The 20259-nt window shown below is 49.4% G+C and overlaps 1 protein-coding gene across 1 annotated transcript in view; it reads right to left on the bottom strand.

Annotated features, from left to right (window-relative positions):
* The window catches only part of LOC116953480 (uncharacterized), a 43611-nt gene extending 23767 nt beyond the window's left edge, over positions 1 to 19844 (bottom strand). Inside the window, exons 1-3 of the mRNA XM_076075031.1 lie at positions 19339 to 19844; positions 12789 to 12860; positions 11677 to 11852 (exon numbers count right to left, since the gene is read on the bottom strand). Of these exons, the coding sequence (XP_075931146.1) occupies positions 11677 to 11852; positions 12789 to 12860; positions 19339 to 19380 (290 nt within the window). The 5' untranslated portion in view covers positions 19381 to 19844. The remainder of the gene's footprint in view (positions 1 to 11676; positions 11853 to 12788; positions 12861 to 19338) is intronic.
* Between the last annotated feature and the right edge of the window lie 415 nt (positions 19845 to 20259).

Here is a 20259-nt window from a genome sequence, read left to right on the forward strand (position 1 = left end):
GCAAACCTCATGGACCTTCTCCCTGAGATTACCCTGCAACACTACAATGCCAAACACCAGAAGCATTGGCCTGTGAAGAATATTGGTGAAAGACCAATATAGGTTGGACAGCAGACACGACAAAGCGGACAACTATTAACATCACGCAGGTAATGGTCAAAGCTATAAATCACATTTGCAAATAAACGTGACAGCCACATCCAGAGCACCACTAATCTTCTACTTCAGGATATTTACCTTGTCGGAGGGCGACACGCTGCTCCTCTTGTGCCGTCTCCGTGTCTTCGCCCGCTTGTTCACGGACTTTGTCTCCCCGTAGGTCTTGGGGCTCTCGCAAGTGGCGGTGCCATTTTTGAGCGCTGTCTGAAAGAACACGGTCGGTTAGTTGAGGTTGGTTGGGTTTCGTGTGGCCACGGCCATATACACTGACGTAGTCACAGGCCGTAGGTAACCCACCCCTGCTCTAAGACGTGTAGGACCGGGTTCCTCGAACTGCTTCTGTACATACACGTATTACTTTTGAACGGCTCGTAGAGTGTTGCCAACTCGATTTAGAGGCATTTTTGGGGGTTTACCAAGCGACCAAATTTTAGTGACTTTCTGGGATAATTTTGAGGATTTAGAAGCAATTCCCACTCGTATGAATGTACGCATTCACATGACATTTAAAATGGCTCATCGACTCAAAAAAGCGCGTTCTTAGAAATCCTACGTCACTTTGCTATGGCACAGTATCGAGTGCCATTTATTATAACTAGTCTAGGCATAATGCAGCCTTATTGAGTTAGCAACAATGCTGTCAAACCACTGTGTGCCCATTTTCCCCATTCATATTTGTGGCTGACATGTTTCAAACCTGCGCATGCATCACTGTGCACGTTCTCCGCCGCCTGGTGAGGAAGTTCGTTTAGACAAAAACAGTCAAATGAACTTGAGCAAGGCGCTTACCATCCAATGATAACACAGTACTCGAAGGTGTGCGCATGTTGAATTTCTTTCGCATCGTACGTAGCCAATCATGCTAATCGGAGGTGTGGGAGAAGGAGAACAAAAATGTAGCCGTGAAGAAATTAGTTTTGTAACCACTGGTGGTGCACGTGACACACGAAGTGTGTTATATTGTCGGGCTTTCCCGGGTATCCCTTGCAACAGGTGTGTTGTGTCTCAAGGTGTAAATATAACCATGTACACGCACACAGAGATACGAAGTGCACAAGTACACACAGACAAGCGATACATAGACAAAGACCCCCCCCTTATAGCCTTAACAGACTGTTGGGGCAAGTGCTGTTAGCGAGCACCTATGAAGGCCGGCATAGCACACGAGGGGGTGGGTGGCCAGCACCACGCCCGGCCGCCTTTGTCTCCACAGTGGCGATGTTTACACACCGCGCCTGGTCCTCATTTGTGGCTGAGTCGACCTAGGGGAGGCCCAGGACCGGTTGAGCTCGCAGCCAGAGTCTGAGACACTCACCTTGAAGCACGTGACGGCTTTGTCATACGCCTTGATGAGCGCTGTGTCGTCCCAAATGTCAGAATCGTCACTCTACACAGGGCACACAACCACCACCATCAGCACTACCACCACGACCCTTTTGAGTCGACATCGACCGCACGCGGCACGCTCAGCACGCGGCACGCTCAGCACGTGCCACACGCTCAGGATGCGGCACACGCTCAGCACGCGGCACGTGCTGAGCGTGCGGCACGTGCTGAGCGTGCGGCACGCGCTCAGCACGCGGCACACGCTCAGCACGCGGCACACGCTCAGCACGCGGCACACGGCACACGCTCAGCACGCGGCGCACGCTCAGCACGCGGTACACGGCGCACGCTCAGCACGCGGTACACGGCGCACGCTCAGCACGCGGTACACGGCGCACGCTCAGCACGCGGTACACGGCGCACGCTCAGCACGCGGTACACGGCGCACGCTCAGCACGCGGTACACGCGGCACGCGGTACACGCGGCACGCTCAGCACGCGGCACGCTCAGCACGCGGCACGCTCAGCACGCGGCACGCTCAGCACGCGGCACGCTCAGCACGCGGCACGCTCAGCACGCGGCACGCTCAGCACGCGGCACGCTCAGCACGCGGCACGCTCAGCACGCGGCACGCTCAGCACGCGGCACGCTCAGCACGCGGCACGCTCAGCACGCGGCACGCTCAGCACGCGGCACGCTCAGCACGCGGCACGCTCAGCACGCGGCACGCTCAGCACGCGGCGAGACCCACGGCGTTCCCCGACACCCGGAGCGCTGTGCGAGAGAAGTGACGTCCGTCCACTGCAGTACCAGGGCGCGGCGCATTGCGGCGCTTGTATTGACCATACTTCACCACGCTGGTACCAGAGCGGGTCTGTGAATGCGGGCGAGTGAAGGCTCGAGTTCCGTACAGTGCTGACATACACGCAATTTGCTAGTTAATTGAATGCAAGTACACCGTCGAAACTGATAGCAAGAGGAAATTATATACCGAGCCAGTGGTATAAAATCCTAATTTCGAGGGCGGCGAGCGGCGACTCGCATATGACCACCGCTGTTGATTCGCCACAAAGTAGTGCACTGTTGACTTCATTCACACCGCACTGTAGTGTCACTGTACAATGCACGTAAGCCCAACAGTGCACGCGCAGACAGCGCTGTACACGCGTACCGTGCGAACATAACGTCAACAACATAACGTCAATAACACAACTACATAACGTCAACAACATAACGTCAATAACACAACATAACGTCAATAACATAACGTCAACAACATAACGTCAATAACACAACATAACGTCAATAACATAACGTCAATAACATAACGTCAACAACATAACGTCAATAACACAACAACATAACGTCAATAACATAACGTCAACAACATAACGTCAATAACAACGTGTTCATTCTGCTTCGCGGTGCACAGCATACAGAAGAAGTGCATCCGACAGCCACGACTCTACTGACGCTACCCCCCACTCTCACCAACCCGCACTGAGCAGGCGAGGTGAAGTATGGTCAAGTTAATAAACCCCACGGGGTGTGCAGAGGCCCTCGTCCAGCAGTGGACGCGTGGAGCACAGAGGAGGGGGTATGGGAGAGGAGGAGGAGCGGGCGCGACTTGTCCATCACCTGCCCCTTCTGGTAGACGACGTCTCCCCGCGACACGGCCATGGACGATGGCGCGAGCGAGCGAGCGAGCCCGCAAAGAGGCCCCCCAGGAGCTTTGAAACCTCGCAGGAGAAGCGCGCGACTGAAGGTGGTGGTGGTTGTTGTTGTTGGCGGCGGGGGTGGTGGTGAAGCCAAGCCGGCCGGTTCCCTTACGTAACGAACACAACAGCAGCAGCAGCAAGGAGACACGCTGCTTTAGCTGGGTGTTGTTTATCGGAGCTTATCGAAGTCCGCCTCTCTCGCTGCCTCCGAGTGAAGGGAGCGCGCGCCCCATGTGCGCCCTGAACGCCGCCACCGCAAACCTGCGACTCGCCGCCGGCGGCCATCTTACGCAAGGGAAGCGTCGCCCCCCGCAGTGAGTGGGAAAGCCGGCGATGGGCGTCATCAACACGTCACCACTTCACCTCCCCACTCCCCACCCCCACGAAGAAACGGGACACGGGGATTGGCCAAAGCGGGAAACTCTTCCCTGTGTAAGATGGCCGACAGGAACGCGTACACCGCGGCAGCGCTACGGACCGCGCCCCCTCCTCCCCGTCTCCCCCCCCCGCCATTATCCTCCCCGCTACCGCTATAGGCGCTGCGCGAGACGCCGCGAGACGCCGCGTGATAAAAATGTCTTATAATTAATTAGGGCGCAACCTCGGTCTGTGACGTAACAAACATAATTGTTGGGGGCGGTGTCACCTGACGTCACTGGCAGGTATCGAATTTCTTAGCGTCACATCCTGCGCGTCACATCCGGCGATGACGTCGCAATCGTCACAGGCTAAATACACGTGACGCTCGCACGTGACGCTCACAACTCCAACTGGCTCCTCACTGGCAACACGCGTGGTCAAGATGGTGCTGCTGTATGGGGTCAAGGCGTTTGTCATGTTGACCTTGATTCACATTACCGGATTGGTTGGTTATAAAGGAGACAGTGCCAACTACCCGACCCCGACTCCATTGGTCACACAGCCCAACATAGACCCCTTGCCATGCGTTGTGTCACAGCAGCTCATGGCCGTTGCGATAGTGATGATGGCTGTGATCGAGATATTCCTGTGGCGACGTTGGAGCTGTAACCTATCCAACACCGAGCGTTACAGCGCCATGCTGTGCGAGGAAAACATGAAGCTGTGTCAAAGAAGAAGCACGGTGGAAGACGACAACGCATTCCTCAGGTTCAGGGAGGCGGAGACGCGTAAAGACAATGAGGCGTTGCGTCTAGAGATACTGCTTCGGGAGAACGCAATGGTGCTGAATCCACAGATGCTGCGTGAAAAGAACTGGCTCGTAAAGAAGGAGAATCAACGGCTGCGTCACGAGAACGAGAAGCTGATTCGTGCCGCAGCCGCCCACCCCACCACGGCCAACGTCACCGCCAATGCCGCGGACGCTCCCACCGCCGCGAACGCCGACGCCGATGACGCCACAACCGCCGCTATCACGACTAACGAGGAGACCTCCTTTGCTGCCACGGCCAACACCACATCGTCCACCAATGCCTCAGACGCTCCCACCGCCTCGAACGCCGACGCTGATGACGCTACCGCCTCCATCGCCACCACTGACACCCCCACCGCCAACGTCACCAACAAGACCAAGAAGCTTAAATTTCGATGTCTCAGAAACTTCTTTCGTAAACGCTTCAATTTGACACGTTTAAGAGCCCGAATAAAAACATCACCCACATAGAGGCAAAAGACAAAGGACCCCCGTATAGCCCTAACAGACTGATTGGATAATGGCTGTTAGCAAGGACGTATGACGTAAACGACCACTCCTCACACACACATGGACGCACACACACGCACGTGCCTGACTTACTAATGGGTTCTGTTCCTGATGACCCTTCGTAAGCCGCATGGTTTGTCAGTCGGGAAGCAATAATGTACTGTATTTAAATTTAAAAACCGACACACCTGATGATGACCGTTTGAGTTATGGTCGAAACGTCGTGAGAATTTTTTATTGTTTTATATATATTTTGCTATTTTGTTGTTTCTCTTCAACGTGACTTTACCGAAAAAACTAAGAATATGAATTACTGCAGTCACGAAAGCTTTAAATCAAAATTTAAAAAGGGAAGCACTGTTAAGCTTATAAATAAGAATTATTGTATATTTGCATGTAACACTCTAAAAAATGTACTGTATGGTAAATACAACTTAAAATAAAGTAACATAAAAAGAAATTCGTTTTGTTTTCGTTACCTTGAGTCCTGATGCTGGCTTGGTTGTGTAGGAGAAATTAATTGTTAATTAAAATAATTTTGATTTAAAGCTTTGGTGATTGCAGTCATTCATATTCTTAGCTCTTTCGGTAAAGTCACGTTGAAGGGAAACAATAATAAAATATACGTAAAATAAAATTCTCACGACGTTTCGACTGCAACACAAACGGCAAGAAACATTTGAAAAAATGTTTTTTGCCGTTGGTTTTCACACCTGATAATGACTACTTGTGTTGCAGTCGAAACGTCGTGAGAATTTTATTGTTTTATATATATATGTTATTGTTTCCCTTCAACGTGACTTTACCAAAAGAACCAGGAATATGAATCACTGCAGTCACGAAAGCTTTAAATAAAAATAAAGGTTTTGTTTTGGGTCGCGTAAATATCAATGCGTCGTGAAACCCGCACAAGTTATGCATATTCCCAGTTGTTTTCTCCAGTCCGTGCATCCTCCCTCACGCACTTAGCCAGCTCGTTGTAGGCAACTTTTATTTTACACTCGAACTAATCTGGAGCTGTGCCCTCTACCAGAAGAAACTCGACTCCCAGAGACCACTCTCGGTTGATGGTGGTGAAGAAGCCAAGGCTGTCGATCCCTTACGTAATTAATACTGCAACAACAACAAGGAGACACGTGAGGTGGTTGTCATTGGTGGTTATTGGCAGTGGAAGGCCGCGTGTCTTGCTGCCTCAGAGAGAAGAGAAAGGCGCTGGAATGCGACGAGAAAAAAACTTCCCTGCAACTTCAAACTCGCAAACGATTGTCACCAGCGGCCATCTTACGTGAGGGAAGCGTCGCCCGTTGTTGTGAACGGGAAAGCCGGTGATGACGTCATCAACACGCCCCCCCCCCCTTCACCTCTCCGTCCCCCCCACGCCGTGAGGGGACACAGGGATTGGCAAAAGCGAGAAACTTTTCCCTGTGTAAGATGGCCGACAGCAACGCGTACACCGCGGCAGCTCTCCCGACCCCCCTACCGTCCCTCAACCCCCCACCGTTATCCTCCCCGCTACCGCTAGGGGCGCTGCACGAAAAACCGCGCGAGTTAAAATAAATAAATAAGGCGCACCTCGCTCTGTGACATCACAGACCCCATGTTTTTGGGGGGTTGGGGGGGTCAGCTGACGTGCCTGGCCGGTGTCGGATTCTAATTGCGTCACATCCGGCGATGACGTCACATTCGTCACAGGCTAAATACACGTGACGCTCACACGCAATGCTCACACTCGAACTTGGCTTCTGTGGCAAGATGTTGCTCCTGCATGGAGTCAAGGCGTTCGTCATATTGACCTTGATTCACATTACCGGATTGGTCGATTATAAAGGAGACAGTGCCAACTACCCGACCCCGACTCCATTGTGCACAAAGCCCTACATAGACCCGCTGCCATGCGTTGTGTCACGGCTGATGGGCATTGCGATAGTGATGATGGCTGTGATCCAGATATTCCTGTGGCGTCGTTGGAGCTGTAACCTATCCGACGCCGAGCGTTACAGCGCCATGCTGTGTGAGGACAACGTGAAGCTGCGTCAAAGAACAAGCACGATGGAAGACGACAACGCCACCCTGAGGGTGAGGGAGGCGGCGACGCGTAAGGACAATGAGGCGTTGCGTCGAGAGATGCTGCTTCAGGAGAGGGCGATGGTGCTGCATCCACAGATGCTGCATGAGGAGAGCCGGCTCGTAGAGAAGGAGAATCAACGGCTGCGTCACGAGAAGCTGATTCGTGCCGCAGCCGTCAACGTCAGCACCTCCACCAATGTCACGGACACTCCCAATGCCGCGAACGCCAACACCAACAACGCCATCACCATGACGCCAACACCGCCGCCACTAATGCCATTGCCAAGACGAATAAACTTTAATTTTTATGGCTCAGAAACCTCTTTCATTCAACTATTTCATTTTAAAAGTTAAAAAGCCCAAATTAAAACATCACAAAGGCAAAGGACAAAGAACCCCCGCATAGCCTTCACAGACTGTTTGGACAAGGGCTGTTAGCAAGGACGTATAACCTACACGACCGCACCTCACACAAAGATCCCCCATTTTGCCTAAACAGACTGTAGGGGCAGGTGCTGTTAGCGAGCACCTATGAAGGCCGAAATGGTACAAGAGTGGGTGGGTGGCCAGCACCACGCCCGACTGCCTTTGTCTCCCCAGTGGTGATGTTTACACCGCACCAGGTACTCATTTGAGGCTGAGTCGACCTAGGGGAGGCCCGGGACCGGTTCAGATAATCGTCACTGTTCGCCGTGAGCGGGAATTGAACCCGGGTCGCCAGGTTCATAGCGCAGCGCGCTAACAGCTACACTACCGCTCACACACACATGGACACACACATGGACACACACACACGCAAGTGCCTGACTTACTAATGGGTTCTGTTCCTGAAGACCCTTCATAAGTCGAATGGTTCGTAAGTCGGGACGCGATAATTTACTGTATTTAAATGCACATACCTGTAAGTGTTATAAAATGTGTTATGGTTAAACAAAAAAGGGAAGCATTGTTTGGCAGAAAAATAACAATAATTGTACATTTGCCTGTAACACTGTAAAAAATATACTGTATGGGGAATACAACTCAAAAAAAAGTTACGTGAAAATAAATTAATCCGATTTGTTTTCGTTACCTTGAGTCTAGTCACGTGGTAACACTGTGGTGGTATTGTGAGTAATGTATCACGTGGTAACACTGTGGGGGTATTTTGAGTAATGTATCACGTGGTAACACTGAGAGCCGCTTTAGGGGGTATTTGGCCTACTCTTTCACACGCTTTCCCCCACGATGTGCGACCTGCCGATCGATTAACCGCTCTAGTCGGCATGTAACAATCGCTTTTAATTCCTCGCCTAACGACACTCGCTCATTCGTATGACACACACGGCAACGCTCAAGTGTCCCAGCAGGCGAATGTGCTCACGTAAGGTGGAAAGCCAGGGAAGGGGGGAGGATGGGACAAGGGTGGCGACGGGTAGGCCCACGGTGGGATGCTCTGCTTCTGCTTGTGACCCTTCTTCCGTGCTCCGTGCCCACCCTTGGGTCTGCCTGGCATCTCGTAGTCGTCGGCGGAGGGGGCACTCTCCTGCGGCGTCGGCGCACACACGGGAACGCACATCGGAGAGACGCTTTCGCACGATTCTGCATTCCTTAAATGACTACGGCTTAACCTCGTATAACGGACCATGCTCATGACGACAGCCCGTTTATTACGAGCATAGCTGCAGTGGCGTTAATTCTCATGTCGATTCGCATACTTCCACACAGCGTCCGGGTTACCTTAGCCACCCTACATATATAACGATCATGCTCGCTGCCAAACATCCAATCATTGATGGGTTTTTCTTTTGTATTCTATGAATAATGTACACATGTACCTGCCTGTACGTCAGGTTTTAATTTAGTATTTGTTTAGGATGCCTGTTCAAATAAACCATTAGATATACACAGCGACACATTGACGCTGTCACGTGTTTCCTCAAGGTCCAGTTTAAGTTTTCATTCCAGGTTCGCTAGCGGTTCGTTCTAAAGAGGTAATATCTGTATTGACATAACATTACATATGGGCCTTGAAACGACGCACTGCATTGTTGGCACAGCATGTACTTCCACAATGACAGAGATCCCACGCATAGCCTTTAACAGACTGTTGGGGCAAATGCTGTTTGAGAGCATCTATTAATGCCGGCACGGCACGAGATGGAGATGGTTGGCCAGCACAATGCTTGGCTGCCCTTGTTTCCTCAAATGTGGATATTTACACAGCACCAGGTGACTATTTAAGGCTGAGACAACCTAGGGGAGGCACAGGAAAAGATTAAATATTAGCCACTGTTATTGGTCGAACTCAATTCGCCGGGTTCGGGGCGTAGTGCACTCAACCGCACCACCACTGTACTTCCATTGGCACACATAAAAGACAAAGATCTTCTAGAATTCTAAACCATGTGGCAGACGAGTTTGTCATTTGACTTAAAAATCGATCAAAATTGCCCTCAAGAAACGGGTTTTCTTTATGTTTTTACTTCTCTTCAAATGCAACGCATTTGGTTCAACGACGCTCCACAGCTGTAATTCCCCACGCAGAAAAAAATCTTCGTCTTGCCAATCAACCTACTCGTATTGTTACGCTCCAACAGAAGGGCACCTCCTCACCTCCACCCTCGGTAACACGGCTGAATAAAACATCGGGCTGGGTCCACGTCCTGGCGAGAGCCACGTAGCTGCCAACGTTTAGGGGTTAGGCTGCTTTTCTTCACAAATGTATCAAAAACTTCCTTTCCACCGCAAAGAATGATTCATGCTATAATTTACAGCCCTTTATGAAACCTTCTTGACAGATGAAGGTCTCACCATGCCGTATTGGGTCATGGGGGGGAGTTGTTTGACCATACATTGCCATTTTGGTTTGTGCAAGATGGTCAATGTGGTCCCAGGACCGGTCTTGAAAAGTTACAAGTTTAAGCCTTGGGGAGGGGGGGGGGGTCGGGTTTTTGCACCACTGGCTCAGAGCAAATGAACATTTGCCCCATTGCATGTTTTGAGCAGGAAAGGCAGCTCAACTCTCAACGAATCGATTCATCCGAATCCATCACAGCCCCGCCGCCCCGGCTCACCTTGCCAGCCCGGGACGCCGGGTCGGCGTCGCAGCTCGCGGCCGCGTCGCTCTCCCCGCCGGCGCCGGCGGAAGACTCCGCCGCTGGCGGCAGAAGATCGGCGAGCTTCAGCTCATCCTCGTTGCCGTAGCCCGTGAAGACCACGACACACGTGCCGGCGCTGGCGTCCACCGACTTGATCGTGGCGTCGTAGACCACGCCGTCCTCGGACCAGGCAGCCTGGCACAGGTCGCCCGGCTTCCAATGGCACGCGAGAGGTTGGCACAGAGACGGGCAACGATTGACCCCGTCTAGCCGACGCGTGCCACTGGAGCAAGCGCTGTTGGCACACCTACGAAGGACGGCAAGGCGCAACAAGGCGGCGATGCGGCCAGCACCACACCTGGCTGCCTCAAGTCTCCACAAAGTAAACCGCTGTAGTCTGCGCTCCACCAACGGAAGAAAAGCAAAACTACATTAACTCTCTCCTGAAGAGCTCCCGTGGCTGGAAGACCTCGACATCGGCATTTAGCTGAGGAAAATTGCCATCCGCAGGACTGTGTATGCTTACGTACGATTTCTGTTCCTTGTTCTCAGTCTCGTTGCAGCGGGGAACACACAAAGGGACCGTTTGGCTAACCATCAAACTTTTGGCTCGATTTTTCACTGTGCACTTTCAGATGCGCTTCTGCGGCCATCTGGAACGCTCTTCCTTTCCGATATTAGGAAGCCACTGGAGCTACGCACTTTTACATCTAGACTGAAAACTAATTTCTTTAGAAGTGCTTTTTGTGTTCAGTTTCTTGTACTTCCCCCGCACCTCTGACTAGCGCGGTTGGCTATGTACGGTGCGAAACGTCGTGAGAATTTTAGTGTTTTATTTTTATTATTTTATTATTTCCCTTCTACGTGACTTTACCGAAAGAACCAAGAATATGGTGCGAAAGCAGTTCAACATACATACATGAGAATCTTTATTTAGACTGGAGGAATTCGATGAGCTATGAAGCTCATTTTCACAGATGGTCCAGAATGGGGAGGTCAGCAAGGTACAACAGCAAAAAATACAAATGAAATGATAGGAGTGAAAAATAAAGAAAATGGTTAGCAAGTCACTAAATATAAACAAAGAAATTTATTAATTACGGGAGTCCGATTTATCAAGCTTGGGCAAGGCAGCAAAAAACAACAAAACAGTCCCAGACCACACCGAGATGACACCACACAGTAGCAGTCTCTCAATAAAATGGCACATTAACACTGAGCTCGCATCTGGCTACAGCTCCAAATGGCTCACACGGTGGAGCCTAAACAGACTGAGTGGATTTCGGCAGAAGCAACTCTCTCACGAAATCATGGGGGGTTTCTACGCAAAAGAAGAATTTGATTATGATAATATGGCTTTCCCCTTTCTGGCAATAAAACAGAAAGGGGAAAACCCTATTATCATAATTTAATACTGGCAAAGGAGGTCTCATGAAATAATTTGCTTGTCAGGAGAAGCAAACCTCATGGACCTTCTCCCTGAGATTTCCCTGCAGCACTACAATGCCAAACACCAGAAGCGGTGGCCTGTGAAGAATATTGGTGAAAGACCAATATAGGTTGGACAGCAGACACGACAAAGCGGACAACTATTAACATCACGCAGGTAATGGTCAAAGTTATAAATCACATTTGCAAATAAACGTGACAGCCACATCCAGCGCACCAGTAATCTTCTGCTTCAGGATATTTACCTTGTCGGAGGGCGACACGCTGCTCCTCTTGTGCCGTCTCCGTGTCTTCGCCCGCTTGTTCACGGACTTTGTCTCCCCGCAGGTCTTGGGGCTCTCGCAAGTGGCGGTGCCATTTTTGAGCGCTGTCTGAAAGAACACGGTCAGTTAGTTGAGGTTGGTTGTGTTTCGTGTGGCCACGGCCATATACACTGACGAAGTCACGGCCTGTAGGTAACCCACCCCTGCTCTAAGACGTGTAGGACCGGGTGTCTAGACCTGCTTCTGTACATACACGTACTACTTTGGAACGGCTCGTAGAGTGTTGCCAACTCAGCAATTTTGTTGCTCGATTTAGAGGCATTTTTGGGGGTTTACCAAGCGACCAAATTTGAGTGACTTTCTGGGATAATTTTGAGGATTTAGAAGCAATTCCCGCTGCGTATGAATGTACGCATTCACATGACATTTAAAATGGCTCATCGACTCAAAAAAGCGCGCTCTTAGAAATCCTACGTCACTTTGCTATGGCACAATGTCGAGTGCCATTTATTATAACTAGTCTAGGCATAATGCAGCCTTATTGAGTTAGCAACAATGCTGTCAAACCACTGTGTGCCCATTTTCCCCATTCATGTTTGTGGCTGACATGCTTCCAACCTGCGCATGCATCACTGTGCACATTCTCCGCCGCCTGGTGAGGAAGTTCGTTTAGACAAAGTGTATTATATTGTCGGGCTTTCCCGGGTATCCCTTGCAACAGGTGTGTTGTGTCTCAAGATGTAAATATAACCATGTACACGCACACAGAGATACGAAGTGCACAAGTACACACAGACAAGCGATACAAAGACAAAGACCCCCCCCCGTATAGCCTTAACAGACTGTTGGGGCAAGTGCTGTTAGCAAGCACCTAGAAAGGCCGGAAGAGCACACGAGGGGGTGGGTGGTCAGCACCACGCCCGGCTGCCTTTGTCTCCCCAGTGGCGATGTTTACACACTGCGCCTGGTCCTCATTTGTAGCTGAGTCGACCTAGGGGAGGCCCAGGACCGGTTGAGCTCACAGCCAGAGTCTGAGACACTCACCTTGAAGGACGTGACGGCTTTGTCATACGCCTTGATGAGCGCTGTGCCGTCCCAAATGTCAGAATCGTCACTCTACACAGGGCACACAACCACCACCACCATCACCACCACGACCCTTTTGAGTCAACATCGACCGCACGCGGCACGCTCAGCACGTGCTACGCTCAACACGCGGCACGTGCCACGCTCAACACGCGGCACGCTCAGCACGTGCCACACGCTCAGCACGTGCCACACGCTCAGCACGCGGCACACGCTCAGCACGCGCCACACGCTCAGCACGTGCCACACGCTCAGCACGTGCCACACGCTCAGCACGTGCCACACGCTCAGCACACGGCACGCTCAGCACGTGCCACACGCTCAGCACGCGGCACACACTCAGCACGCGGCACACGCCACACGTGGCACACGCCGCACGTGGCACACTCAGCACGCGGCACGCTCAGCACGCGGCGAGACCCACGGCGTTCCCCGACACCCGGAGCGCTGTGCGAGAGAAGTGACGTCCGTCCACTGAAGTACCAGAGCGCGGCGCATTGCGGCGCTTGTTTTGACCATACTTCACCACGCTGGTACCAGAGCGGGTCTGTGAATGCGGGCGAGTGAAGGCTCGAGTTCCGTACAGTGCTGACACACACGCAATTTGCAGGTTAATTGAATGCAAGTACACCATCGAAACTGATAGCAAGAGGAAATTATATACCGAGCCAGTGGTAGAAATTCCTCATTTCGAGGGCGGCGAGCGGCGACTCGCATATGACCACCGCTGTTGATTCGCCACAAAGTAGTGCACTGTTGACTTCATTCACACCACACTGTAGTGTCACTGTACAATGCACGTAAGCCCAATTGTGCACGCGCAGACAGCGCTGTACACGCGTACCGTGCGAACATAACGTCAACAACATAACGTCAATAACACAACATAACGTCAATAACATAACGTCAATAACACAACATAACGTCAATAGCACAACAACATAACGTCAACAACATAACGTCAATAGCATAACGTCAATAACGTGTTCATTCTGCTTCGCGGTGCACAGCATACAGAAGAAGTGCATCCGACAGCCACGACTCTACTGACGCTACATAACGTCAATAACACAACATAACGTCAATAACATAACGTCAACAACATAACTTCAAATTTCGATTTAAAGCTTTCGTGACTGCAAGGATTCATCTTCTTTGGTTCTTTCGGTAAAGTCACGTAGAATGAGAATAAAATAATAAATTGATCAAATAAAATAACACAATAATATTCTCACGATGTTTCGGCCACAACACAAGCGGCCTTCATCAGGTGAAGGGACGAGACTGTCTGGTAGGACAGCGCTGGAGTGAAAAAAGGCACGCTCAGATCACGACCTTTAAGCTGTGTCAGAAGAAACAAAGCGCCTTGACAAAGGAATTAGCATATAATTGAGCATTGAAATGGCCGAGTGATTAGCTTGTGACTGGTCACAGAAATGGCTATGTTAAAGTTAAAGCATACACATCCGCAGAGGCACCCCTTGACAAAGGAATTAGCATAGAATTTATCATTGAAATAGCTAAGTTAAAGCATACACATCCGCAGAGGCACCCCTTGACAAAGGAATTAGCATAGAATTTAGCATTGAAATAGCTGAGTGATTAGCTTGTAACTGGTCACAGAAATAGCTATGTTAAAGTCAGAGCATACACATTCACCGAAGCACCTAGTATAAATCAAACAGGAGAATTTAGCATTGAAATAACTAGGCGAATTTAGCATTGAAATAACTGAGTGATTAGCTAGTGACTGGTCACAGAAATGGCTATGTTGAAGTCAAGGCCTACACATCTGAGCTATTCACAGTAACTGGGTATACAATACAATGTATAATGAATACTATATAGTGAACCAATAAAAAACTAAAATATAAATTACCTTAATGTTATCAATAAACTCTATATTCTCCAATCAACTAAGCTACCAACAATAAGTCGTTATATATCACAATGCTATATGGCGAAAAAATGGGTGGATTCTCACCCTCAACTTTAGCAACACGGATAGCTACGGGCCCCGTTCAGACGGACGAGTTCATCCAAGGTCGGAACAGAGGAGGGGGAGAGAGACAGCTGCGAGGCGCTATTATACTCCATGTTGTAAACCATACCATTAACCGTGGTGTGAGAGGTATTAAGAGTCAATGCTGGCGAAAGAGCTGCGGTCTGAAGGTCATCGTAAAAAACAATTAAGAACGGAAATGGTTTAAAACATCTTTCCAATGGTTACTAAGCCAGAATCCATCTTCTCGGTTGAAATTGTCTCTGTACTTGTATATGTGAATGGCCTCATGAACGAATCTCTCATGGTAGCCGGTTGGTTTGCAAAGAACCTCCGTCTTGGAGAAGTCAATGTCATGTGAGCCCACTGAATTATAACAGTGATCTGCCACGGCAGAGGAGTTCGTCCTACCGTGTTTCAAGTCTGCTTTATGTTCACGGATGCGGTCCGAGATATGTCGTTTGGTTTCTCCAATGTAGCTACTACCACAGAGGCACTTTAGTTTGTAAACGCCCGGGTACTGTATGTCTGGAACAGCATCTTTTACAGATGGAACTAGATCACGGATTTTATGTATTGTGTTGAATCGGACCTGGATCTTGTGTTTATTCAGGATATTGGAGATCTTTTTAGTCACCCCTGCAATGTAGGGTAAGGTGATGGTTTTGAGTGGCTCCACAAGAGAATCCTTGCAGTCACGAAAGCTTTAAATCGAAATTTAACCGCCTCTACGGGGAGGGATTTCACACATCCTTAAGATCATTCAACAGACTCTGGGATAAGAAGGATCAACTAATCAAGACTCTCACCTTTCTGAAGAGATGCCGCGACTCTAAGGTAATACCAACCGCATTTACACTAACCTCTGCTGTTGCAACGTCTCTCAATGCAAAACGAATTCTAGCTAGAATTAGCTTCGCTCTTATCTCGGAAAAAATTCAGACTTACACGCACCTAACTCGATCAGTTAGACAAGACACTCTACAAATCACACTTAAAATTGACAGCAACAATGTCTACATCGGATTGGGAACATGTAGACAATATGACTACCTCTTCGGCTGCCACTATGTCGACCAAATGTAGGGACAATTTGATTTCCAAATTCAATCACCTCTCCAGCAAAAAATTGGACCCACACACCGAAAAGATAGACGTCAACAAAGTCGTAATTAATCGCAGTAACAGTTCCATTTCTGATGGTCTGAAATCCGTTTTAGCTAAAGGTCTAAACTTTGCTGTCACACCGAGACACTTACCGGTTAATGATATCATTGCCTATGTCGACGTTGCACTCAAGGGCTTGAGTCCCATCGCTGCAGACGTAGCAAGATCTGAAATCGCTGCAACCCTTAAAAACGCTAAGTTGCCACCCAGCAACATCAGCAAAGACGAACGTTTTGAATTATCTCAATTAAAAAAGAGGGATGATATTGTCGTCCTCTCAGCCGACAAGGGCAATGCCACTGTCATCATGGACAAAACAGAATATAACAACAAAATTCAAGAACTACTCAACGATGGCAGCTATACAAAAATAAAAAGAGATCCCACCAACAGCCTGGTTACCAAAACGAACAAAATCATCTCTGATTCAACAGCATTAATTGATGAGACCAAACAGTTCTCGTTGAAACCCTCTGCTGCCAGACCACCAAGATTATATGGCCTTCCAAAGATACACAAAGAAGATACACCCCTTCATCCCATCGTCTCTACTATCAACTCCCCCACCTATAAACTGGCACGTTTTCTTGTTGATATACTGCGACCTTTCACTGGAAAAACCACCTCTGCGGTACTAAATTCTACTCACCTGGTATCGACAATCAAAGGCATTTCCCTGTCCCCAGACGACCTGCTTGTCAGTTTTGATGTGGTGTCCTTGTTCACCAAAGTCCCGGTACCTGACACCATTGCTATCATTGAAGACCTGGTTCATCAAGGACTGCACAATGATGTACCCCCCCTGGTGAGACATTGCTTAACCAACACATACTTCACCTGGAATGGAACTTTCTACAAACAAACTGAGGGTACCCCAAGGGGCTCCCCCCTATCTCCGGTTGTAGCCAACGTATTCATGGAAAATTTTGAAACTGACGCCATCCAGACTGCCACTCTACGCCCGACCTTATGGAAGAGGTACGTGGATGACACCTTTGTCATCTGGCCACATGGCCAGCCTGCTCTAGACCAATTCCGCAACCACATCAATTCCATACACCCAGCCATCAGATTTACCATGGAGGTCTAAAAAGATGGCAAACTACCCTTTTTGGATTTCTTAATTAAGAGGAGACATGATGGTTCAATGAGTCACTGTCTACAGGAAAGCCACCCATACAGATGCTTACTTGAAACCGGATTCCCACCGCATCCATCCCAGAAGAACTCCCTCATCAAGACTCTATACCATAGAGCCCAATGCATTTCCGACCAGGAACACATTACCAGTGAACTCAAGCACGTACACCAGGCTCTCAGGGCTAATGGTTACTCCGACTACACAATCCGCAAAGCCATCACTCCAGTCATGAAGAAGGATTATCTTGTGGAGCCACTCAAAACCATCACCTTCCCCTACATTGCAGGGGTCACTAAAAAGATCTCCAAAATCCTGAATAAACACAAGATCCAGGTCCGATTCAACACAATACATAAAATCCGTGATCTAGTTCCATCTGTAAAAGATGCTGTTCCAGACATACAGTACCCGGGCGTTTACAAACTAAAGTGCCTCTGTGGTAGTAGCTACATTGGAGAAACCAAACGACATATCTCGGACCGCATCCGTGAACATAAAGCAGACTTGAAACACGGTAGGACGAACTCCTCTGCCGTGGCAGATCACTGTTATAATTCAGTGGGCTCACATGACATTGACTTCTCCAAGACGGAGGTTCTTTGCAAACCAACCGGCTACCATGAGAGATTCGTTCATGAGGCCATTCACATATACAAGCACAGAGACAATTTCAACCGAGAAGATGGATTCTGGCTTAGTAACCATTGGAAAGATATTTTAAACCATTTTCCGTTCTTAATTAATTGTATTTTACGATGACCTTCAGACCGCAGCTCTTTCGCCAGCATTGACTCTTAATACCTCTCACACCACGGTTAATGGTATGGTTTACACCATGGAGTATAATAGCGCCTCGCAGCTGTCTCTTTCCCCCTCCTCTGTTCCGACCTTGGATGAACTCGTCCGTCTGAACGGGGCCCGTAGCTATCCGTGTTGCTAAAGTTGAGGGTAAGAATCCACCCATTTTTTCGCCATATAGCATTGTGATATATAACGACTTATTGTTGGTAGCTTAGCTGATTGGAAAATTTAGAGTTTATTGATAACATTAAGGTAATTTATATTTTAGTTTTTTATTGGTTCACTATATAGTATTCATTATACATTGTATTGTATACCCAGTTACTGTGAATAGCTCAGATGTGTAGGCCTTGACTTCAACATAGCCATTTCTGTGACCAGTCACTAGCTAATCACTCAGTTATTTCAATGCTAAATTCGCCTAGTTATTTCAATGCTAAATTCTCCTGTTTGATTTGTACTAGGTGCCTCGGTGAATGTGTATGCTCTGACTTTAACATAGCTATTTCTGTGACCAGTTACAAGCTAATCACTCAGCTATTTCAATGCTAAATTCTATGCTAATTCCTTTGTCAAGGGGTGCCTCTGCGGATGTGTATGCTTTAACTTAGCTATTTCAATGCTAAATTCTATGCTAATTCCTTTGTCAAGGGGTGCCTCTGCGGATGTGTATGCTTTAACTTTAACATAGCCATTTCTGTGACCAGTCACAAGCTAATCACTCGGCCATTTCAATGCTAAATTATATGCTAATTCCTTTGTCAAGGCGCTTTGTTTCTTCTGACACAGCTTAAAGGTCGTGATCTGAGCGTGGCTTTTTTCACTCCAGCGCTGTCCTCCAGTCTCGTCCCTTCACCTGATGAAGGCCGCTTGTGTTGTGGCCGAAACGTCGTGAGAATATTATTGTGTTATTTTATTTTATCAATTTATTATTTTATTCTCATTCTACGTGACTTTACCGAAAGAACCAAATAGTAACATAACGTCAATAACACAACAACATAACGTCAATAACATACTGTCAATAACATAACGTCAACAACATAACGTCAATAGCATAACGTCAATAACACAACATAACGTCAACAACATAACGTCAACAACATAACGTCAATAACACAACATAACGTCAACAACATAACGTCAACAACATAACGTCAATAACGTGTTCATTCTGCTTCGCGGTGCACAGCATACAGAAGAAGTGCATCCGACAGCCACGACTCTACTGACGCTACCCCCCACTCTCACCAACCCGCACTGAGCAGGCGAGGTGAAGTATGGTCAAGTTAATAAACCCCACGGGGTGTGCAGAGGCCCTCGTCCAGCAGTGGACACGTGGAGCACAAAGAGGAGGGGGTATGGGAGAGGAGGAGCGGGCGCGACTTGTCCATCACCTGCCCCTTCTGGTAGACGACGTCTCCCCGCGACACGGCCATGGACGATGGTGCGAGCGAGCGAGCCCGCAAAGAGGCCCCCTAGGAGCTTTGAAACCTCGCAGGAGAAGCGCGCGACTGAAGGTGGTGGTGGTTGTTGTTGTTGGCGGCGGGGGTGGTGGTCGTGAAGCCAAGCCGGCCGGTTCCCTTACGTAACGAACAGCAGCAGCAAGTAGACACGCTGCTTTAGCTGGGTGTTGTTTATCGGAGCTTATCGAAGGCCGCCTCTCTCGCTGCCTCCGAGTGAAGGGAGCGCGCGCCCCATGTGCGCCCTGAACGCCGCCACCGCAAACCTGCGACTCGCCGCCGGCGGCCATCTTACGCAAGGGAAGCGTCGTCCCCCGCTGTGAATGGGAAAGCCGGCGATGGGCGTCATCAACACGTCACCACTTCACCTCCCCCCTCCCCACGAAGAAACGGGACACGGGGATTGGGCCAAAGCGGGAAACTTCCCTGTGTAAGATGGCCGACAGGAACGCGTACACCGCGGCAGCGCTATGGACCCCGCCCCCTCCTCCCCGTCTCCCCCCCCGCCATTATCCTCCCCGCTACCGCTATAGGCGCTGCGCGAGACGCCGCGTGATAAAAATGTTTTATAATTAATTAGGGCGCAACCTCGGTCTGTGACGTAACAAACATAATTGTTGGGGGCGGTGTCAGCTGACGTCACTGGCAGGTATCGAATTTCCAAGCGTCACATCCTGCGCGTCACATCCGGCGATGACTTCGCAATCGTCACAGGCTAAATACACGTGACGCTCGCACGTGACGCTCACAAGTCCCACTGGCTCCTCGCTGGCAACACGCGTGGTCAAGATGGTGCTGCTGTATGGGGTCAAGGCGTTTGTCATGTTGACCTTGATTCACATTACCGGATTGGTT

Source organism: Petromyzon marinus, chromosome 52 (genome assembly GCF_048934315.1).
Source record: "Petromyzon marinus isolate PM22_M1 ecotype Great Lakes invasive population chromosome 52, UKy_Petmar_22M1.pri1.0, whole genome shotgun sequence".
Lineage (NCBI taxonomy): Eukaryota > Metazoa > Chordata > Hyperoartia > Petromyzontiformes > Petromyzontidae > Petromyzon > Petromyzon marinus.